A 24,607-nucleotide genomic window follows, 5' to 3' on the forward strand; every position below is an offset into this window, starting at 1 on the left:
TGAAAATTATAGAACGAAGCACATCGATGTTAAATTATTTTTTGTGAGGGACTTAATTTATCAAGAAATTTTCTGCATTAATTTTGTAAGAAGTAAAGAAAACCAAGCTGACGTATTTACAAAACCACTTTCTGGAACTGAACTTGTAAAATTTTGTGAAACAGTTTTTCATTAATCACTTTTGCTAACGATGAAAATTCAATTTTAAAGATGTAATTTCGACATTGTATCAGGAAATTGTTTAATGTATTTGGAAATACTTTTCTGTATTGTGTAATTTTCTCAAAAATGAAATATTCGCGAAATTTTATTATACAATCGAATTTAAATGAGAAATTTTAGGATGTTGAATTTTCATGTTAGAATTTTTTTTTGCAAATTACAGCTCTAATATACACTGTAGTAATTAGCTAAAAATTTAATATGTACATTTTTTTTGCATACTTTATTACGAATGTGTTTATACTTGTGTCTTTGCAAATGTTTTTTTTTCTTCTCGAGTTTTAGATTAAAGTCTGGATTGTAATTTGCGATTGGATGCATGTATTTTCGTCCTGATGGAATGTGTTATATCGCCGAACGATGTTTTGTATTATGCTTAATTATTGTTATATTTTTACTTTTTTATAAAGTTATAGAATGGATTTGTGAAACTAGAAGCCAAAGATGTTTTTTTTTGAAAAAAATTTTTTATTAGCTGTTTCTTGTAAGATGTAGAGAGGAGGGGCATTGTTAGAAATAGAATTTCTACAAATATCTCTACACTTACTTTTGCCCAGGTAACTGAACTTCACGATAATCAACCGACGCCTGTTCGGATCAACGATCCGAGTGAATCGGAAGTGAGTGATCGGATCGGAAGGGTGACGTAACAGACTCCCGCCATTGGCTTAGCAGGGAGGCGTCTCTGCCACTTGGTGCATCCTCATTGGTTGCGTGGATGTGAGGGCATCGATGTGAATAATGATGAGGACAGACTATTTAATAGCGATCGGAGCTGATATTCGCTCTCTTTTTTTAAGACTCGTTCGGTGATGTCTGTCTTGTAAAAGGTAGCTAGGGTAGAGCTCGTATTGTTCGGCGGATTGCCGACTGTGCTTGGCTGATCGTAGTAATAGATTAGCGAGCCGTATTAGGATGAGCTTAACTAACTTGCTAGTCATATTTAATTAATCTTTTTTTACCTTTGGCTTCAGTTATGTTTATACAATTATATTTACCTTTTTCACGTGTTAATAAATTTTAGTTAATTTTAAAGAAGTCTCTTCATCAGTTATTCACAGAAAGTAGATGAAATGTTAGTTCTTTCACTAACTCTGCACGAAGTATTACAGTTAACAGGTGGTATCATATAGATAGTATGAAAAGCAATTAGTTGGTACCTACTCCTGGATTTTATTTTTTTTACAAGGGCATTTTTTGTTTATCATTTTTTTACAGGTGCTTGATACAAATTTTGTCCCAATCGGGTTGGTTTGTTCGTTGTCGCAATATTTTTTTTTTTTTGTACCAAATGATACTGGGGGAATAAGGCCAACACCAAAATTTACCCCTTTTTGCCTTCCTTGATGAAATTTGGTTGCTCCTGATTTCTTGAGGTAAGGACGGAATAGTTGAGGTAAGAACGGCCATCTATGTTCTTTCTTTCCCCTGGATTCATGTCTAAAACCAAAGAAAACCCGAAAACTAAAAAACTGCTCAAGACAATACAAAATTGTTCACAAAACATTGACAAGTGATAGTAAAAATGGGTGGCATAAAGTTGCAACTCGAATTCCCTTATTTTGTTTGCTTCGAAACGACAAGTAAACAAAGCAATATCAGGATTCGCCGATAAGGCTAAATCATCTTAGATACCTAAGTAATAAAGTAACAAACTTACCTCTCTCTCTCTCTTCAAAGAATTCAATCGGCAAATATAGGTTTCGAAGAAGACTTTGAGAGCTGAAGGAAAAATTTCAAGAAACTTCCCAACACGAATGTTGATACTAGAATAATAACACTGGTGCTTGGGGGTAAACAACATGAAATTCTCTGGACAGCACTTGCAAACCTACTGAATTTTTTTTAAAGACTTTATCTTTGCTCCAACAACCACTGCATGTATACCACATACTACCAGATTCCTTTAATGGTCTAAAGTTGTAAGGTTTAAGGGTATTAGAACTCAAATTAAGCAGTTTAAGATAGATTCACTAATAAATAAGTTTCATGTTTAAAGAAAGAGAGTGCAGCATCCTGTGCATTCACTGGCTTCTTGCTTCGCATAACAGCTGCATATTCAGGCACAATCTGGTACTTTTTTTACTGTGAATCCTAAAATTTTCCTTCAAAAGTTTTGAAACAAGATAGAGAGCTTAGGAGCTGTTTCAAAATTCTATCTTCAACAAAATTGTAATCTTTGAAAAGCAGAATTCAGGACTTGGTTAAACTGCAAAATTTATTGCACAACTTCTGAAAAGTTGTGCGGTTTATAGAGAGTTAAGTTTTGTAGGTTCGCATTACAAACGCATTCTATTGTGTTATGGGTAGAATAATTTTCTATGCTTTTCAATTGGTTTTTGTATCCATATATTTGAGAACATTTAATGTATACTTACATGATATCACTAACTTGAGGATTTTGAGTTTTTAATTGTCCATATGAGGTAATATTCCAAATTTATGATTTTATTCTAGGTATTTTGAGGATTTTGAGAAGAAAATTCCACGGGAAGAAATGAAAAGTTTAGAGGTTGACTTTTCCTTTTTCTTGAAAATTTTCGGAATGCCCTGTTTTGAGTCAAAAATGCTAAAGCTGAAACTCTTTTCAGGAAAAAATATTGAAAACCTGTCATAAATTAGATAAAAGATATGTGGCTGCAGTTTGCGGCAGTTATAGAAGAGGTATGTGCGGAAAAAAAACTAAAACTTAACTCTTTGTACTTCATTGTATGAATAGATATAAATATCTAGATGTGTTACCATTGAAATATCTTACTAAGTTTTTCATGAAGTCTCTAGGATTTAAATTCAGTTCAATTTTAATAACCTTTTTATTTGAATTTCAACCAAGAAAATATACAGTGAAACCCCAATTTTATGTTCCCTCTTTTCTCCACATTTAATGTTTTTTTTCATCAGGTCCTAGTTTTTCTGTATACTAATAATATTTATTTAAACCGGATTAAAGTTTGTTATTAATGAATTTCCCACATTTTACATTTTCCCTGGGAAGTAAAAAAAAAAAAAAAAAAGAAATGTTCTGAAATATGCAACATGCTTCATTTGTGCTTTTCAAAGATACAGTCGACTCCCGCTACAAGGCTGTTGGATATAATTTGAGATTAATGGCCTACAGCTAAGCTGAAAATTAGGCAACTCATTTCCAACTAAAATTTTGAGGTAGTGGTCTGCCCGAAGAAAATAAAACATGAATCATTCTTTACACTGAAAAACATTTATTTGACACATATTGAAAAATTGATTACAACACAATGATTTGATCCCCGAAGAAAAATTAAAAAAAGAGATCTTACAATAAGTCCATGCATGGATCGAAAGTCCTATTGATGTTCCATGGTGACGCCTCACCGGTCGTTGGACGGCATGGCAATTTCCACGGATTGCAGGCAGGTCAGTTCGTACTGCGTGAGCAACAGTTCACCACATCAAGGAAAAGGCATACCAAGGATGGACACGATCTTCTTTCATCGGAGAACAATTAACCCCCATCAGGGAAAACTATAACTTTTCACTTTGGTAGACGTCATCACAACGCGCGCTTTCCAAACTTAAGACATCAGCAGTGCTTTTTCAAGAAAGACCAGACCTCACCCGAGAGGCCAGTAGCGAGAATTTATGATGACATTTGACGAACACGTTCACAAGACACAGACAACACAAGACGAGGAGACGAGTAGAAGAAAAGTAGCGATCGAGCTACGGCCGGTCTGCGTATTTATAGCCAGATTCGGCCTTTCCCGAAACAATGTGACGTTACATGATTTGCATATTGCCAGAACAACACAACTCGGTAATCACACAGCTTGCAGGTTGCACAATTCTTATTTAATTTGGCATTCAGCACTTAACACCTCAACATGGCTTCATCATGTCATCGACACGTGCTCTTTCGGAAGTTTACCGACGTCTGCCGAATGACGGCAACCAATCATAGCGTGCCACATGTTTTTCCGAACACTTCCGATTCAAACTCGGACATTTGAGTGTCGGTGGCAGGTGGATGGGATTCCCCGCGCAAGGTTTTCTCTCGGAATGGCAAAAGGTAAGTCACAAAATGATTTTTCTTTTAAACAATATTGGTGAAATCCTTCAAGAACCAAAAATAAAGGCATTTAGCCCAACACGATTCGACTTACGCGAAGTGGCTATAACGCGATTTCTTTTACTTGTAAATAATTTTTGACATAATGCAAATTAATCGCCAGCAACACGAACATTTTCGGAAGGGAATCGTGTTGGGTAAGTATCGTCTTGGCTATTGGCTACTAAAAATACTTTTTCCGCAAATGAACCTTCATTCTTTCAGCATCACCGACAGCTGAAGCTCCCACAGCTTGCTAGTTTGAACATCGCTTTCTTAGTGCATACAAATAACTACTCATTTTCCATTTATTTTTTTCATTCTAAATGCAAAAGCTGATGAAATGTAATGACACCTAAGACCGCTGTTTTATCTAAAGTAAGGTAACACGGCAATTGGTTATGAGTGACTCTTCCATACGCACAATTAGAAGTCAAGAAAAGGAAACCTGTAAAAGTTCACTGAGAAAACGCAAAAATGAAGAAAATGGAAGCTGCCATAGACTAATAATAAGAGTAGACCGAGCTATGGCAACACTTTTGCTGCTCATAAACCAAACCATGGGACTGGTGGATATCCTAGCAACAGCAGTCGTTGATCGTAGCAGACGATCAACGATCGCGAGAAATAAAATAAATAGAATTGATGGAACAGGTAAGAATGATCTTTTATGGAGTGCGATTTGTAAATGTGTTATTCTAAGTTGTAAATATTTAGTTAATATAGTGAGTTTTTCGTTTAGATAGTATTGTGCATTTTCTTTAGACAATTTCAATAACTCTATTAGCAATTAAAGATGCAAGCACCCAAAAAGAATCAGCAAACGGTAAGATTTTTACCTAAAATTTCAATTTAAGATACCGATTAGTACATTTTTGCGTTAACGCAAAACGTTTACGCCATTACGTTCACGCCAACGCTGACGTAGCAGTTCCAAATGAAATAAAAGTTACTGAAAACTGTGATCAAAAACTAATGCCAATATAATGCATAACTAAAAGAAAAACAGTTCAATCTCTGCACCTGGAAAAAAAAAATTATAATGAAAACACATTACGTCTTAAAATACATGTCGAGTGCCAAACTATAGATAATGTTGCCATCTAGCAACCATGCTGCCAAAGTTTTCGCCAAGCCTTCCACCAGTCACATGATGTATCCATGAACCAATTTTTTCATCAGCAAGTCTGGGAAAGCTCGGTCTACTCTTATTATTAGTCTATGGAAGCTGCTCTTGTTTTGTAAATTAAAAAAACTTGGATGAAGGGTGTTGCCATAGATGAAACCATTATGAAAAAATTAGCGATGCGATTGTGTTTAAAAATATATTAGAATAACGATTTGATAACGCAGCATAAATCATCATCATCTTCATTTTTTTAAGTTACAAATATCATTACTGGATCTACTGTACATTACAAAATAGTGCATTTTTTTAATTAGTATACTGTATGTGTTGTACTAATTTATTTTATGTCCCTCTGTCCCATTGATCACATTGTAACAGTATTTTATGTCGAATAAAACAGCTTTAAAAAAAAATTCGTTCTTGATGTAAGAAATGGTAATGTATAGTTAAGGAAGGTTTAAAACAGTTTGAGGTGGTGTTTACAAGTGTGTTAAATAATTTGGGTATGTTTATTAAAGTTTTTACACATACCCTTTTCCAGAACGTGAAATTTCGACTTACGAGAGGGGTCTTGGAACACATCCCTCGCATAAGTCGGGACTCGACTGTAACCCACGTTGTTGAAAGTTAATTTATGAAAACAGAAATGCTATTGGACTTTATGTGGACTTTTTGTCCACCAATGAAGATGAACTAGAAGAACCAGAAGCACAGTCTGTCGCTTCTTTTAATGTTGTATTGAAGAGCTTACAAATAGTGAAAAACTATTTTCTTTTTCATAAAGACCAGGGGGAAAAAAAGTATTTCAAACCTGAAAGATGCTGCATTTACTTGGGACTCAATGACTACGAAGCAGTTCACTATTACAGACTGTTTCCAGCTTAAACGTCTAGATTCACAGCTAAATGTGTTAAAATGATCTAAAATGGTAGCTATATTGTTGTTTTCATAAAATATAAATGTTATAATGTTATATGTTTTGAAAGAGTCATCTTCACTACCTTTAGTTTCTTTTGTACTTGGTTTTTGCTTTCTATGTATTTCCCGCATTTTTACATTTTCCCGTATTTTGCATTTTTTTTAACCCAATCCCTTGAGAAACGTAAAATCGGGGTTTCGTTGTATTTATATATTATTAGTGTTAAATGATAATTACATAACCAAAGAATTATATGTTTCCAAAAATTAAGAAATACAAATTGTAAGCATAATGCAAGATTTTTTTTTTAAATTCCATCTTCTTGATGAATTAGATGTGTGTAAAGGCTGTAGTTACATATTATTTTTTTCAATGTTAAGCCTTTAGTACCATCATATGTATGTTATTGAGCTAATTTATGTTATCTTTCTAAAAATAAAATTATTGTAAATTCTAATTATAATTATTATTATTTTTTTCAATATATGTACTATGTAAATCATAAAACCATTTTAAAAGAAAAAGAATTTCATAAGAAAAGTTTACAGAACATTTGTAACTTTTTTGTTGCCTAAGACTTTTTCCATGCGTTTCTTTTAGGGGCTTCTGAGAGTGGTGATATAGACATCCTTTTGACACACCCCCATTACACTTCAACTGGTGGAAAGCAGGTACATGTTTGAGTGCTAAATAATGTAGTTTGTTTATTGCTTTCTGTTATCCAATTAAGTGGGATATGTTAGGAATCATTAATGGGTATGAACATGTTATCAAATATACGCATGAAAGGAATCATTTTCATTAATTTTACTGTTGCACAAAAGTTCTTGCAGAGTAAATCTGGGAGATTGCAAGATGGAAAATAGTTGGCAAACTAAAGAAGCACAAACTGAGCATAACTTGAATTAGTTGATAAGTAAGACAAAAATAATATTGATATTTAAAAAAAAAGAAAAAAAAACTAATCGCGGCACTAAGATCCAAGATAGGTTTCCTGTCAATTATGTTGCCAGACCCCCATTTTTCCATAAATCTTCCCCTATGACGTAGCACCATTAGAATTTCAGTTCACTTGCTGATTGCATCACATTGTTAACAATAAATCTCCTAGTTAAAAATCCACAAGCGAATAAAACCACATTTTCAAAATTAATGGTTGAATTAACTTTTTAAATATCATCTAATTTAAGCGTTTTGATTATTAAATGTTACTTATCCAGTGCAGATAGCAATTTTAAGGTAAATTTAAGTATGATAGAAATAGCAAACGTACATAACTGCAAACTGAATAATTAACGTACTTTTGAAACATTTTTAAATATGTTCGAAAGCCTTAAAAGCTACACTATGATCAAAAACCTGTACTTACGCGAAATTTTGAAGAATAAGTTGCAGAAACTTTTATGCGTTAATCCAATTTCTCGTACTTTATTCAATGGGAAAGTGCATCTGCGTCGTTACTTCCTTCGTCCGCCATTGATTGTGGTTGAACAATGTCAGAGAGCGCATGCGCCAACATTTCATCCTTGTTTTTAGGACTTCTGTCTGCTCATTTATTAGCGTTATTCACCTTGATCACGTTTCTTAGCCTCCATTGCAACCTGAAGCACCGTGTTTTCACCCCAGGGAGCCAAATAGCTTTCCAAAGACACCCATAGTTTTGACAGTGAAGGGGAAGAGAGAGTGTGAGACAAAAAGTGACATCAGACAGTTGATGAAACAATATGTTCATAAAAATATGACAAATGTGACTTTGTGACAAAGCAAGGGGAGTGAAATATGTTGAGAAGAAGTGCGACATCATTTAATGACAGCCCATTAGTACTCCTTCGAAATTGCATTTTACTCCTTCAAAACTCCTCCAAAACTCCTTCATTTTATTTCTGAAATTGAGTACAAACCCTGACTAAACATACTGGGGAACTAAACACTGTGGTTGGTTGACAGAAACTGAGATGAGCAAAGTAGGCTTTGGCTCCCATTGGCTGTTGTACCAAATATATGCAGATTTTAACTATTCAAAAATCAATTATTACGAATCTAAGAGCTCAAGAAATGTATGACTGAGAGTTTGTTGTCTTTCTAAAAAATGTAACAAAAAAAAAAAAAAGTAAATAAATAAATAAATAAAATTAAAATAATAATAATCTACTATAATATTAAAATCTCTTCGCGTCTGTCTGTCTGTCTGAAGATCGATCTTCTCGAGAACCGCTGCGAATCGAGAGTCGAACGAGATACTGATCAATTTGAAATTTTCCTGAGAAAAGAATATAACCAATGTCGTAACTGTACGACTTTAATTAGCGGAGATATTAATTAAAATGTTAATTAACATAACGTTATTCTGGAATTTTTGTTTCTTTCCTGTTGCCATTTTGCGTATGGGTAAGCAAATAAAATTCTAATAATTGTTTTAAAAGAGATTTTTTTGGCTGCTGTCCAAATCTTAAAACAATGTTTCCATCTAGAATTTCATTTTAAATTAGTTTAAAATTGGTTACTCTATTCGGACATAGTCTTTATTTTATCGTCTGTCCTTTTTTTAATTTTTTACACTCAACGTTCTTAACTCTTTTCAGCATATGAAAGTTGTTTCTTTAGACATGTTTATTGATTGTAGTGTAAGTTTATCATTCACCGGCCTCATATTTTGGTACATTTAGGATGTGCGACTAATTATGTTTATTTTGTTGGACTTTTTTCCGTCACATGGGTGAGTTTTCGAATTGTAATAAATCTCTTTTTCCTTCCTGTTTCTATTTGAAATGCAGTTTGTATGGTTAAAAGAACACGTTAAATTAAGATTGTTTGGATTTCTTTAAATGAAACAGAGTTGAACAAAAAAGATTGTTTTTAAGGATTTTAACTAAAGCTTAATTCGAATCTGATGACTTGGTATTAAATTAATGCTTATTGGTATTTATTAAGTCTTGGTACTTTAGTTTTACGTAAGCAACCAAAAAGTATGTGTCATTTTATGTAAAAAGCTGATCATAGTTGTACATAAATGTTTCAGATATAGTCTATCAGATTTAATTCAGTTTAAAGTGACCAGAGATTATAGTTGATAATGCATATATTTTCATCTTTTGTGCTTATTGAAAATACTCATAACTTGTATCATTGATAACTATGACTAACTTTAAAGAGATTTCTGCCAAAAATATGCTCTACTGGTGTTTTGCAAACCTTGCATTACGCGTAATTATTTACTCCTTAGCGCTTTAGAAACTGATGTCAGAGTAATACAAAAACATCAATTGGACATCTCTTTCATTTTTTAAGTAGCCCGTGCAACGCCGGGCAGGCAACTAGTAAATGAATAATAAAATATGAGATTCTGAAGGCTGCATGAAGATTTTTTTGAAAATTTGTTCTGGGCAGTTTTTTTAAACAAATTCATGTTGATATTGTTTTGCCTTACTTGATAAATACATGCTGCAATATCCCAACAGCCGCATCTACTGAAAGATGTTGTGAAGCAATTGGAAAAGGAGCAACTGATTGTTGAACAGATTACTCTGAGTGAAACAAAATTTATGGTAATTGCAGATTTTTTAAAATTTATTGCAACTATTTTTGAACATAAATTTTAAGGTCTGAAAATGCAAAATATAAAATCACAAATAAATAATCAAAAACCTTAAAATCTGATTTTTTTTTTTTTTCAATTTCAGGGTGTGTGTCGGCTGAAAGAAGGATGTCCATATCGAAGGATTGATATCATGTATGGAAACTATTTTGCTATTTATATGCAGTAGAACTTCGTTAATCTGGACTAATAGGGAATCCGAGTCTGAATTAATGAATATAAGGATTAAACAAAAGACCCTAAAAATTGAGTCAAGGTACCTATTGTGTGCAGTGAAAAATTGTATTTTGAATTCAGGGCCGGATTTAGGGGAGGGCAGGTGGGGCTACTGCCCTGGGGCCTCCTCAACAAAGGGGCCCCCACAATAGAATTTTTACAAAATATCCTAACTTTCACGGGTCAGCAAATTTTACGTTTTTTCTCCCAGACTTTTTTTTTTTTAAATTTCTACAAAGAATGCTTGCGCAAAAATAATATTATTATCAATATACCAGACAGCCCTGATTGCAAGTATCCATTTACTATCAATTTTTTATTTGATCAGCATTATATTTTTTTATTCATTTAATTAGTAATTTGTACCTATGACTTAAAGAGAAATAAAGTAAGTTAAAAAAAACCGAAAAATTATTAACTTTGCAGGTTATCCTTACAACTTCTCGCTTCTTGAGTTCAAAAATTCAAAAATTATTTGACAAAATGACTTGAATGGAAATTTTTTAAGTTGAAAATATCAGATATATATACATACATATCAAAATCTTCAGATATATATCAAAATATCGGATATTTTCAAAAATATGATGATCTTTTCAAACCCTGATTAGGGGCCTCCACCCCTTCGTTGCCCTGGGGCCTCCACACTTCCAAACCCAGCCCTGTTTGAATTCAAGAGAATGAAATATAAAATTGTATAAGAGAGAATTACAAAAACACAAAATATGGAAAATTACATTATTGACTCGGCTTTTAATTATACATTATGTACATCAAAACAGATTAAGCAAAGTCTGGTTTAATAGGGTGCAAGATTAACGGGGGTACTGTCTGTCTTGAAAAATGAAGGTTTTATGTCAATTTTTTGGCATGTCGGGTATTTAAAAAAATAATGATAATATCATGTTTTTTAATCATACATTTTCAGTTATTTGTTCCCAGCTTTATTTTCAACATATTATAGTAGAACATTCGAGATAACAATAATTCGTAAATTTTTAACATTAAGCAATAGAAAGATTAAGGGAAAAAACCAGTTGCGAGTGTAATATGAAATTTATTGCAGTTTTGTAGTGTAAATGTTCTGCGTATTATTCTCACAAAACTTTTCACCGTATAAAATTTTGAAACAACAACAAGTGATGGCTTAGGGTAAATTTTTCAGACACAGATTCAATAATTTCTAAAGCAATTATTTCTCATTTCTTTTTAAAACTATATGCCAACGTTTAACTGTGCTAAGTATATTATTAGAAAGAAATTCAATTCTATCAAATTAAGCACTCAGATTTTCGGGCTGACTGTGATGATTTTTGATGGGAAATTGAAATCAATTTTTGGCTTTCAGGATGTTTCCAGAAGATCAGTATTTCTGTGCCATTCTTTACTTTACCGGAAGCAATCTCTTCAACCAGCAGATGCGAGCTCATGCGGTGGAACAAGGCTTCACCATCAACGAGTTTTGCATACGGCCAATAGGATCGAGAGGTAAGTAGAACTTGTTATAATCATATTGTTACAAATTTTGTAAATAGTTATCATTTCTATGTTTTGCATGATTAATTTGTTTGTAATCTTGCTTGATTTCACGTTTATTCGGTTATGCCTTACCTGTTAGCTATGTGTGCAGCTTGTGTGTTAGCTTTCCGTGCATTTTGAATCAAAGTCTTGGCTTGGCGAGATTTAAACAAGATATCGCCAAATTGGCATCATATTTTGGTAACTTATTTTCGGCATAAATTTGGCGAGAAATCGTCAAATACAAATACCGATACAAAAGTGACGACCAGCAACAGGCTCTGGGCCCAGCTAGACTGGTCCTAGTCAGTTTACAATCCCCAGTGAAGATCAATGGCCCTCTTAAAACTGTCTACTCCCTTGCTCATTACCACCTCTTCCGGTAAACTGTTCCAAGGTTCCACTACCCTGCTAAAATAATAATTTTTCCTAATATCCATGTTAGCCTGAGATTTAAATAGCTTAAAACAATGACCCCTTGTCCTGTTTTCAGTGCTAAACTTCAGCCCCGTAACATCTTTCGTTTTAATAAATTTAAACAGCTGAATCATGTCCCCTCGGTCCCTTCTTTGCTCAAGACTGTACATTTTAAGCATTCTAAGCCTGTGGATACGTAGTCTAAATGAGAAAGTCCATTTATTAGCTTTGTAGCCCGCCTCTGAACCCTTTCCAATACATTAATATCTTTCTTAAGATACGGAGACCGAAACTGAACAGCATACTCCAAATGAGGTCTTACGAATGTTGCCAAACATGGTGACTTTTCAAACCTTGTAGATCATCGTGGATTCCTCTAGAAACTTCCAATGCAAGATTATAAATAGTTAGTATAAAAGTATAAAAGTAGTTAGTATAATAGTAATAGTATAAAAGTAGTTAGTTGCGAGTTGACGGTTAACAAGTGAACTCTGTTGAAAAGCTATTAGTGCTGCAATTCTTGTTGTGTATTTTGATGTAAATATGTGATTAGCATTGTGTTTATGCTGTTAAATGACTTTTGGAAGATGTTTTTAGAAGCTGTAAATATTCTTTACTAATAATAAAGCAGAAAGTCTCTCTGTCCGGAGGATGTCTGGATGTCCGTAGGATGTCTGTGACGCGCATAGCGCCTAGACCGTTGGGCCGATTTTCATGAAATTTGGCACAAAGTTAGTATGTAGCATGGGGGTGTGCACCTAGAAGCGATTTTTCGAAAATTCGATGTGGTTCTTTTTCTATTCCAATTTTAAGAAAAAAAAGTATCATAAATTACGAAATTATCGTAACGTGGAATCGTAACATGGGCACAAGCCAATTGGCGAGATACGAAATGATCATAACGGGGAACTGTAACGTCGGTACAAGCCAATTGGCGAGAAAATTCACCATACATCATTTGTAAATATACAGGCGAACCAAAAGACCTTTTGATTTTTCTATTGCGGGCGAAGCCGTGCGGGTATCACTAGTTGTAAATAAATGTAGTGCTTCTTTTTAAAAAAAAGTCATTATTTTTCAAGATTTCCTGAAGTTGACCTGAACTCGTAACAATATGCTGCATTTATGGCTACAGATGAACTAGTTTCCCCCATTATTTATTTATTTTTTTTTCCAAATGCGAAAGAACATTTTGAATTGCGCGAATGAAAGATGCTTTTGTTTTTTGATTACGCATTTCAGTGATTGTTATTTTTAAAAAAATCACCGAAAAATTATTAAACTCGATATTAGATTGTTCGAGTTGCTTAAGTTTTATCTCAAACTATTCCTGCCGGTTGTATTCTGTATTAATGTATTTAATTACAAATGTCCAACAAATTATTATTGTCTTTTTTTTTAATTCTATTAATATTTTCAATTTTCGTTAAAGCTATAATATACAAGGGGATAAAAATAATTTTACCCAAAAAGTTTCTATTATGATTCTATTTTAAATTGCTTTTACTTATGAATAACTGGCCTTTTTTTTGATCACATACTCGAATGCAAATGGAAGCTCACGATGATTTAAAATTCTAAATCAATAAAATATGCTTGTCATTTCAATGAAGGGGGACACATTTTGCTCTCTAACTCTCAATGTAGTATACTACTTCTTAAAGGAATTTGAATGTTTACCAAAATCATAAATAGTTGATAAACATCAAACACTAAACTATGACAAATTGGCTCAAAAAAAAAAAGTTTCTAAAATTCTTAATAATTTCTCATGTTTGAATAATGTTTGTTAACCTTTTTTTTTTTCAAATTTTTCTTTTAACCTTCAACCTAAATTTTTTCCAAAGCAACTGCATTTCAAAAGTAGTTCGTAGTCGCCACATTTTAAGAAAAGTTGTCGCTGTTGTTAACTACATGTGGATAATGAGAGTAGTTGTACTTGAAGTTACCTACAAAAAAAAAAAAAAAAAAAAACAAGAAAGAAATAGAAGAATTAAAAAAAATGTAGTTTTTCCAACCACTGGCTTTGATAAAGGTTTCATTGAGTTGTTTCAAATAGAACCATAAACGTAAATTTAGTGAAGAACTTTTTTCCCCCGCACTGCATTCGAAATTGATTGGAATAACTAATGATACTGTAAAACGCAGAGGAAAGTCAAACTATTTGTAATTTTTTGTCTTGAGCAAAGAAGAGACCGAGGGGACATGATTCAGTTGTTTAAATTTATTAAAATGAAAGATGTTACGGGGATGAAGTTTAGCACTGAAAACAGGACAAGGGGTCATTTTGTTTTAAGCTCTTTAAATCTCAGGCTAACATGGATATTAGGAAAAATTATTGTTATAGCAGGGTAGTGGAACCTTGGAACAGCTTACCAGAAGAGGTGATAATGAGCAAGGGAGTAGGAGAGTTTTAAGAGGGCCATTGATCTTCACTGGGGATTGTAAATTGACTAGGACCAGCCTAGCTGAGCCCAGAGCCTGTTGCTGGTCGTCACTTTTGTGTTTTGTATATTTTGTATTTTGTATTTTTACTCTTGTGCAAAAACCCGATTTTTTAAAACATGAGTAGTACTTTAGGAAAAAGTTTATAGTATTTATAATTATTGTTTTTTCAGGTACTCCTGGAGAACCATTACCTGTAACGTCTGAAAAAGACATCTTTGAATACATTAATTACCCATACAAGGAGCCTACAGAAAGAAATATTTAATTGGCTATGTGTTGCTTTTGTTTGCATTTTGCTAGAGTTTTCAAAAGGAACCTTTTTTTTTTTTTTCATTTTGCAACCACATCATTTTTTGCATTTCTACCAAGCATTTTCTTGTACATAGTTTTTCTTTTGTTTATTTTATAAAAGTTTTATAAATAAATTGTTATAAAAATGATTATAAATTTCCTGTGTGTAATTGGCTTGTGGCCAGTCACTAGCAGTTACGGCGGGTGCAGGGTACTGGAGAGTTTCCCTCCGTCTTAGTTTGCTGCCTAATTTCTGGAGGTGAAGATAGATTGGTGCAGCCCAGTGGTGCACACAGAAATTTTGCAAGGGGAGGGTCCATAGTTAAAAGTCCCATTTTCATATCATACCCCAATATGCCGTCAAACATATTGACTTGATTTTATTGATTCTTGAGAACAAAAACAGTAAAAAATAAATTATTGAACAAATAATTAACACTAATTAATAAAAAATATTAATAACGGATACTTAAATTACTAGAAAGCAAACGAATTTATGCAATGTATTTACTTTTATCATTGTTCATAAATGAAAACAGATGCCCAAATTCAAGTATAAGAAGCACCAAGTTTGAAGAACAAGAAAAATCTCATTTTAACCTGTAATTACAGAACTAAAAACATTATTATTACTCTGTTTTCATTTACAGTCACCCACAGTCTGCCTCTATAGGTTTACAAAACATCGTAGAATAAAACTTAGTTTTCTAGTTCATTTTTCGATTTTATTTATAACTTCCTCAGTGTGTGATGGTGACATTGCTTGAATTCAGCAGTAACAAAAACACATTAAACGTTCATTATACATAGTACTATTTAAGTATGTTTTTAGCCTTCTCAAAGTCGAGAAAGATCTCTCGCTTGTGCAATTCTTTACAAGAAATGTACACATTTTCTAAACAATCTTTTAACAAGAGGATTTTTTTCCCTATTATTAGAACTGAAATTCTTGTTTTCTTTGTTTGGAAATATTTTGTGTATAAAGTATATAGAATCATAATCAGTTGAAATAAGAAAAATGCAAGAGCTATGGGAGGGGTCCGGACCCCCTGGACCCCTCCCTTGTGTGTGCCACTGACATCTATTGGTGGAGAATGGATTCAAATTTTTCTGCTTTCCACTGTTATAAGTTGTCAGGATTATTCATCCTGGATGCTTGTAGGATGACCAAGAAGGTTGTTTTATCAGGTTTGAGCATAGTGAAGCGGAAATTCCCACTTCTTATTCACACTTGTCATAAATCAATTTAATTTCAGGAGAGAATTGAACTGACCACATTCACAACCAGTGATGTTTCCATCAATTTTTCTGAGGGTATACTCCCAGTATTCCATTATGCACAATGTGTGTACGCGATTAAAAGGCGTTGATTTAATAAGTGTTAAGAAATGTAAAGAAATGAGGTTATTTGTGCTAAAATGTGGTTAACATAAATATATTATTTTTGCCTTCAGAAAATTTAAAAATGCAATGATAGAATCTGAATCTATATATATAAAAATGAATGTTTGTCTGTATGTCATCCATGAACTCAAAAACTACCCGGCAGATTTGGCTGAAACTTTCACCGTTTGTTACTTTTGGTACTGGGAATGTTTATAGACCAGTTCGAAAAAAATCCGATCAATAGTTTCTTTTTTATTCCAATTTAAGTCACAATCCATTGGATAAATACGAATAAAATGATCGGCTGCAGAAATTAATTCGCGTGAAAGATCTCATTGATAAAAAGTTAGCTGTTGCCATTTTTCTTGAGTTTGAACAAATAAATTCTTTCTTTACTGTTTTATGGCTTTTCATGCAACGGGGGGGTTTAAAACTTTTTCTCTTTGATATTTTTAGCGATTGATTGATCTTGCAAACTGCGTGAGTACAAAACTTGGGTATAGTCACGGCTTCACTTGATACCTGGACCGATTATTATGAAAATTGCTATATATATGTATTTTTCCACGGAGAAGGTGCATAATATGCTCATTGAAGTCACTCGCCACCAGGTGGCACTGCAGAGTAGCAACTTCTGCCCCGTTCAACCGATCGTCATGAAAATCAGTATAATGATGTATTTTTTTGTTGGCGTAGCAACGCGCGTCGGGTACAGCTAGTTATAAATGAAAATCTATGAAGCTTAAGGATATACACTATATGTCTAAAAAATGTTTGAGAGTATATGGAGTATTATACTCTATGAGAACACCACTGTTCACAACACACAACTATTTTATTTTATACACACTGGTACATACAGGATGGGCAGCCAGTTTGCACTTTTTCCCGAATAGCAGTCAAAAAATTTCATAAAATACTATATTGCTATTCGGTCAGGATTTTGTCAGTCGTCTTTAGCCATATGATCTCCGGCGCTCTCAAGCATCTGCACTGTAGTCAATTACAGGAAACCCTATTATCCAATTATGGAAACCTGAGTTATAAATCACAGGGGTGCCCATCTAAGGGGGGGGGGGCGGGTCATAGTGAAAACTGTGGCATTGAAATTTATAGAAGGGGCTGGTTTTGGGGGGAATTTTTTTCATTTTTAGGGGGGAGCTCTTGTTTTTTTGGGGGAGGGGTCCTTTTGATATTTAGGGGGGTGCGCCCTTACCTTTAGGGGGAGCACCCCTGTCAATCATGGGATCCCATGCAAGCGTTTATGCAATTTAACCTTGTGGAGCATATAATTTCTTACAGAGCAGCTGTAATGCAGCAGTAATTTCTTACAGCTGTTTGTGACTTAATCCTAACGTTCTTTGTAAATTTTAAAGTACATATTTATTACTTTTTAGTGTCCTGAATTAAAATTTTTGAAATTAATATACATTTTAGGGATTTTCTTAAAGATTTTTAATCATCCTATTTAAGTATCATTTATCAAATGACACTTTCCTTAGCAACCAATTTTCAATGGTCCAAAAAGTAGCAGTTTTCTTAGATTAATTTTACTGTATTTTAAAAAAAAAAAAAAGACCAGAAATCAAGTAAAGAATTTGAAAAGTGAAGAAAACAGAATGTATCAAATATATTTTTTCTTTAATTCATCTCTACATTTTACAATTTGAGATTCCAGATAAATATGGCAGAGCTGGAGGCACAGGCTAGCTGTTTCTCTCTTAAGAACCGTACCGACGCCAAGGATTTAGAACTTTGCTTCCGTACATAGAATGGGTCCTGAAATCATTAAAGTAAAAGTTACAAACATTTTGAAATAAATAAATTGTGCATGAAATAATTGAATAAAAAATATCCTGTACTACTAACAATAACCAGATAGTAATTACTTTCAATTTTATGAAAAATTAAGAAGCAATTCATTCTGGAAAAAGTTTGTCTTAGCGGTAACGTTTTTCCTTACTCAACTTATGTTTTAATTTTAATTCAGTTAGAAAGTTAATGCTTCGGTGTCCCCTGAGTTTTGCCGACACGAAATTTCCTTCCCTCTGTTTTTCAGTTTCAATCACACCTTTTGATATATTTAGAAGGGGAGGATATTTTAAATGTTGGAGAAACTGGGGGGAGGGGACACCCAATGCTTAGAGATCCTGTATACGGAGAGATTGGACAACTTCGGAACGGCGGCCATCTTATGTCCAAAGATGCTCACTCAAAGGTGCCGTAGACCATAATGCATCTTCTACCTCAAATATCACTGTACATTGTATCGAAAAAATTGTACGCTAGTTACAGGTGTGATTGTGTTCCGGTATTTTACCGAATTTCCGGTATTTTCGGACGTATTTCCGGTATTTTTATGTCCGAAAATACCGGAATTATGTGTTTTTTTCGTTATGCTTTTATCTCCCTACCTCTGCAATCTTTTAAAATTATATAATACTCATCAAATATACCTGCAAGAGCCTTAAGATGGACACCTATCTTTTATGATGAACAAATGTAAAGATAATTTGTATAACACCAGCTCAAAAGTAACTTTGTAACCTATTAAAAATTTAACCAAATGTACGCACAATATTTTGACTCAGAACTATTTAATACATTTAATACTATGGCAAAGGTGCACTTAAGTAATAGGGGCCAAAGATTACCCCCCCCCCGTTCTTGCTTTAAAACTTTCAGGTATTTTTTGATGAACTCACAATCACACCTGTAGTTATGATATCATGAAGGGAAATGTGCAGATCACAAATATCTGTTTGTTTTCTATCTTTACGAACAAGTTTTTGAGAAAAAGAAATTTTCTTTCTAAGCGCTATGACAATACGAAACGATTGTTGCCGGATTTTCAGACTTGGCGCTCAGTCCGTTTAATGAAAATACGAGGAGAAGAAAAATCAGCCTATTCTTTGAAGATTTCATGCCTGATATTACGTGGGAAAGCTAGAAATTCACACAGCACAGCATTTCGAGCTGACAACATTTGGACTAAACATGGCGGACAGCGGCGCACTGTTGTCCAATCTCTCTGTATACAGGATCTCTACCAATGCTTAAATTGACAAAATTGACAAAAAACTTAAACAAAAGGCTTAAAGCATTGGTAGAGATCCTGTATACAGAGAGATTGGACAACATTGCTCCGCTGTCCGCCATGTTTAGTCCAAATGTTGTCAGCTCGAAATGCTGTGCTGTGTTCTCATTTCTTCAAGGGATATCAATAATTTTGAATGTTCCAACTTTACATTGTTGCAATTGAAAACAGGTTCCAACTTGTTAAGAACTACAGTGAAACCTGTGTAAGTTGACCACTTGCAGTGCAGTACTTTGGTGGTCAACTTATAGAGGGTAGTAATGAAAACTGTTTTTTGTCATTTCTTGTCCCATGCATTCTTTTTCAACTAATTGGAATACTTTAAACTCACTTTCATTGTTTAACATTACTTTAAAACAATAAGAAAAATTGTTGTTTAAATATTTTTAGAGATTATTTACCAGAATGATGCGTAAAGCATCATACAAATTTAAAATTTCTTTAAATTGATCAAAAAAAGTTGTCTCATTGCTTTTGAAAACCTACTTACTTGATATTAACAATTCCTAAAAATTAATAAGTCAAAAGTGACTCAAATTCTTCATTTGATGTTTTTTATTGCATTTGTAACCATGGTAATCTACTTTTCAACAAAATAACTCTTTATTGAAGTTTGGTGCATTTTTTGGGACTTAACATTAGCTCAATGAATTTAGATGGAAACATAAATATCTATTGGTTTTTCTAAAAAGTCTGGTTGCTTAGTTGAGGCATAACTGATTAAACTTTTATTACAATCTAATGCTTTTGCCAAGTGGTCAACTTATAAAGGGTTTTCTACAATACTCCAAACTAAAGCTGGTGTACATTAGTGATCAAGATAGACAGGTGGTCAAGATAGAGAGGTGATCAAGTTACAGAGGTTTTATTTCATTATATAAGATAGGACTAATTCCTTTCCTGACAAAAGTGGTCAACTTAGACAGGTGGTCAACTTACAAAGGTGGTCAACTTTACAGGTTTCTCTGTATTAGTTCAAGTTGGGAATAAAACCCAAGGTTATTTTGCATTTTGATGTTATATACAGAACTGCGTTTTTCAAAGTATTTGCTATGTAGGATAATAGAAACATATTGTCTGTATTAACTTCTGCTTGCAGCAAAAAAGTAATTTCTCTTGTTTGTCCTCATTATTTATTGTATGTAACAAAGACGAACAAGATAAATACAACTAATTACATAAGTATCAACTATCAAAAGGACCTCTGGCCCTCAAACTATGAAGGACTGCGTGCCAGGTGCCTTGCCTTCAGAAGACAACACAATAGATGGTGGTGCCATCTATGGACAGTTTGAGAACTTCGAACCAGGCCAGGAGCCGAATAATTTTCTGGTCTGGCACCTCCAGAGGTATCATTTCACTTGGAGAACATTGTGACCACGAGCATATTTAACGTCGCCCAGTCACCATTAATGACGATGGTGGATCTTCGACCAGCAAGGATCGAACCCGAGACCCTCTGGCCCCAAGTCCAACGCCTTACCGATCAGGCCACCACGGCCCTAATTACATAAGTAATCACATCTGTTGAATGTTCTAATACTGCCACAAAAATCTTTCAATGCTTTTTGACAGTGTGTTTGCATACTATAAAATGTTTTTCATAAACCTTGAATTGTTATTCAAACAGCAATCTTTTTTTCAATTGTTTGTGCAATTGAAAAAGAAGGAGGAATATGAGGAATAAAATGGAAGTGTTTAACTAATGTGATAATATCTTTAATTCATATCCTTATTATTATTACTATACTGTTTTTTTTTGAAGTAGTTATTATCATAAAATTATTCCAGAAACATCTTAAAGATTTAGGCACTGGGGTTTTCAAAATTGTGAAAACACAACTGACTGCATCGAATGTGAAAAGATGTATTTTCCGTCTAAGTGAAGATTAAGGGAAGGGGGGTGAGTGAGTCATATAGATAATCATGAGCTCTCCTTAAGAGACCAAATACAGCCAAAACCTGAATTTTAGGGACTACTTTAAAAAAATTTAGTTTAGCCCCCCACCCATTTAGGCTTGAAAATTGCACTTTGATCCCCCCTTTTGAAAATGAGCCCCATCCGAAGCCAAAAGCTGTTTTCCCCCTTTTTACTTCCTTTTACAAAAAAGGAAGTATTGTATTCGCAAAAAAATTTTCACTCAAAAATCGACCTTAATTTCCATTTCTCTATTCCCGAATGAATGTTGATTTTTTTTTCTGACTCGACCACACGTGGATATATGCCTAGGAACGTACAGACACCCGAAATATCCGTTTTGACGATCCCCGAGTTAATTACAACGAGTTTTCTCGTGACATCCGTATGTACTGTTACGGATTCGGTGCGACTTCCACTTTCTTGAAATGAAGACACAGTTCTTGATAAAAGCACAGGAAATTTATTTACACTATGTACAGGAAAGATCGTCAACAACTGCAAAATTATTCATCAGCAATTAAGCAATTATCACGCAACACCGTAAACTCAACGTTTACACACGTATTTACTTCCAAATACGAAAACAACACAGCGAAATGCCTCGCTATAAACAGAGCTAATACACACACTCAGTTCGAAATCTGAATCGAAACTAACTGTTTATCCATCGCTAACGGCTTAAATACACCGAAAAGAATTTTCTCAAATATTCCACACGCTTCTCGAAATGCGTTGACCGTTATCAAATTTTATCAATGAACAAAAAGGGAATAGGGGTCGTATATTTTAGCCATATGAAAAAGGGGTTGTATATTCATTACGGGAAACTATTTACAGGTTACGTTACTAAAATAATTACTATTTACAGGATTTGTAACATTGCCCCCTTCCTAAGGACTGCACGTCCCGGGCAGTACAATCCCCAGAAAGGGTGCCAAACTTCTATCACATGTTCACAAATATACACATTAATTAATAACTAACAGATACAGAAAATACAACAATAACAAGAAATATTACTAAACATTAAAAGCAAAAATTTATCTACAACTTTTATGTTATCAACCATGGTTGTTTACGTAATACTCATGAACTATGGCCATAGTATGGGGCTAACCGATCATAATGTACAACCCTAGGTTTTGCATTAGGTGATTTCTGGATCCTCACTACGACGTCATTTAGTCGGTTAAGGACTTTGTAGGGTCCATCCCAATGCGACTGCAATTTGGGTGACAGACCTTTCCGTCGGATGGGATTCCATAACCAAACCTTGTCGCCTTCGTTGAATTCATGTCCAGTAGACCTTGTGTCGTATCGGGTCTTCATCTTCTCCGCCGCGATGTTGATTCGCTCTCGTGCGAAGTTATGAACGTCTTCCAACCGGGCCTGGAGATCCTGGATGTACTCCTCAGGCGATGCAGGCGCATCCGGAGGACGACCGAAGACGAGATCACAAGGTAGCCGAAGCTCTCGTCCGAAGAGCATCTGAGATGGGGCAAATCCGGTAGTCTCGTGGACAGCACTGCGGTAGGCCAGCAGGAACAAAGGTAGCTTCTTGTCCCAATCCTGTTGATTTCTGGATACCATAAGTGAGAGATTGTTCAGGATTGTGCGGTTAAATCTCTCCACCATGCCGTCCGATTGTGGGTGTAGTGGTGTTGTCCTAGTTTTCTCAATTCCGAGAATTTGACATAGGCCCTTAAACACAGCAGAGATGAAATTCCTCCCTTGATCGGAATGAATCTGCAAAGGTGTTCCATATCTCGAGATCCAGTGTTGGACTAGAGTCTCTGCTACGGTGGTAGCCTCTTGATCTGGAATGGGATATGCTTCCGGCCATTTGGTGAAGTAGTCGATGGAAACAAGAATGTATTTGTTCCCATCAGCAGTTCTTGGAAGAGGACCCAGGATGTCGATCCCAATTCGTTCGAAAGGAGCTCCAACGTTGTACAGATGTAGCTTCCCTCTGCTTCTCTTCTTCGGTCCTTTACGAGCAGCACAGGCGTCACAAGAATGGCACCACTTCTCCACGTCATCCTTCGCCTTGCTCCAGAAGAAGCGCTCCCGAACTTTATTGAGGGTTTTCAAGACACCAAAATGTCCTCCAGTCGCACTACTATGTATTTCTTTCAGAACATCTGAAATCCTTGATCGGGGAAGTAGTAACTGCCACCTAGATGTTTTGCCGTCGTCAGATTCCCATTTCCGGTGTAGCACGCCGCTCCGTAAATGGAGTGAGTTCCATAAAGCCCAGTATCTTTTTGTTGCAGGACTGAAGATGGAAACGTCCTGCCAGCTAGGGCGTCGACTGTCACTTTCCATGAACTCTAAAATTGGTTTAATGTCGGGGTCTTCAAGTTGATCTTTTCGAACTTGGTCGTCACTCCATGGATCAGGTTCTGATGATATTGGAGTCACTGTCACCTGATAGGCGGTAGGGCTAGTCGTTCCATACTGTTTCTCGATTCGGGAACAATAGTGGCAGTTCTCAGGACAGGGTCTCCTGGATAAAGCGTCAGCATTACCGTGAGATAACCCTTTTCGATGCTTGATCTCCATGTCATATTCCTGGAGCCGCTGTATCCATCTGGCTATCTGACCTTCCGGCTTTTTGAAGTTCAAAAGCCAAGTTAATGAGGCATGATCTGTCCGAAGCAGAAATTTTCGGCCGTAGAGGTAATGATGGAAGTGTTCTACAGCTTTCACTATGGCCAGTAACTCCTTTCTGGTGACGCAGTAATTTCGCTCCGACTTTGATAAGCATTTGCTCCAATAAGCGATGACATGTTCATTTCCGTCAATTTCTTGGGATAAAACAGCTCCGATGCCCTCGTTGCTCGCATCAGTGTCCAGGATGAAGGATTTTTCAGGCTGAGGATAGGCGAGGATAGGCGTTGATGTTAAAGCCTCCTTCAGTCGTAGAAATGCATCTTCGCATTCTTTGGACCATTCAAACTTTTGCTTGCTCTCCGTCAGCTTATGCAAAGGTCGTGCAATGTTGGAAAAACCCTTTACAAACTTCCTGTAGTACGTGCAGAGCCCCAGGAAACTTCGCAGCTGATGGATGTTTTCGGGACGACTCCAACTCCTGACCGCAGATACCTTTTCTGGATCGGTTTGTACACCTTCAGAAGAGATGATGTGACCAAGGTAGTTCACTTCCCGGCGGAACAAATTACATTTGGACGGGCTTAACTTCAGATTAGCTTCCTTAAGCCTTTGCAGCACCTTCCTAAGATTTGCCAGATGTTCTTCGAAACTGCGTCCCACGATGATGATATCGTCTAAGTAGACCAGACAGGATTCGTAGGAGAGTCCTCTTAACACTGTCTCCATAAGACGCTCGAACGTAGCTGGTGCA

The 24,607-nt window shown here is 35.0% G+C and overlaps 1 protein-coding gene across 1 annotated transcript in view; it reads left to right on the forward strand.

The window, feature by feature from the left end:
- The window catches only part of LOC129225785 (DNA polymerase beta-like), a 41,060-nt gene extending 26,143 nt beyond the window's left edge, over positions 1 to 14,917 (forward strand). Inside the window, exons 7-13 of the mRNA XM_054860293.1 lie at positions 2,680 to 2,734; positions 2,814 to 2,886; positions 6,955 to 7,025; positions 9,813 to 9,899; positions 10,035 to 10,084; positions 11,514 to 11,653; positions 14,719 to 14,917. Coding sequence (XP_054716268.1) covers positions 2,680 to 2,734; positions 2,814 to 2,886; positions 6,955 to 7,025; positions 9,813 to 9,899; positions 10,035 to 10,084; positions 11,514 to 11,653; positions 14,719 to 14,813 — 571 coding nt within the window. The 3' untranslated portion in view covers positions 14,814 to 14,917. The remainder of the gene's footprint in view (positions 1 to 2,679; positions 2,735 to 2,813; positions 2,887 to 6,954; positions 7,026 to 9,812; positions 9,900 to 10,034; positions 10,085 to 11,513; positions 11,654 to 14,718) is intronic.
- The last annotated feature ends 9,690 nt before the right edge of the window (positions 14,918 to 24,607 follow it).

Source organism: Uloborus diversus, chromosome 7 (genome assembly GCF_026930045.1).
Source record: "Uloborus diversus isolate 005 chromosome 7, Udiv.v.3.1, whole genome shotgun sequence".
Taxonomy (NCBI): Eukaryota; Metazoa; Arthropoda; class Arachnida; order Araneae; family Uloboridae; genus Uloborus; species Uloborus diversus.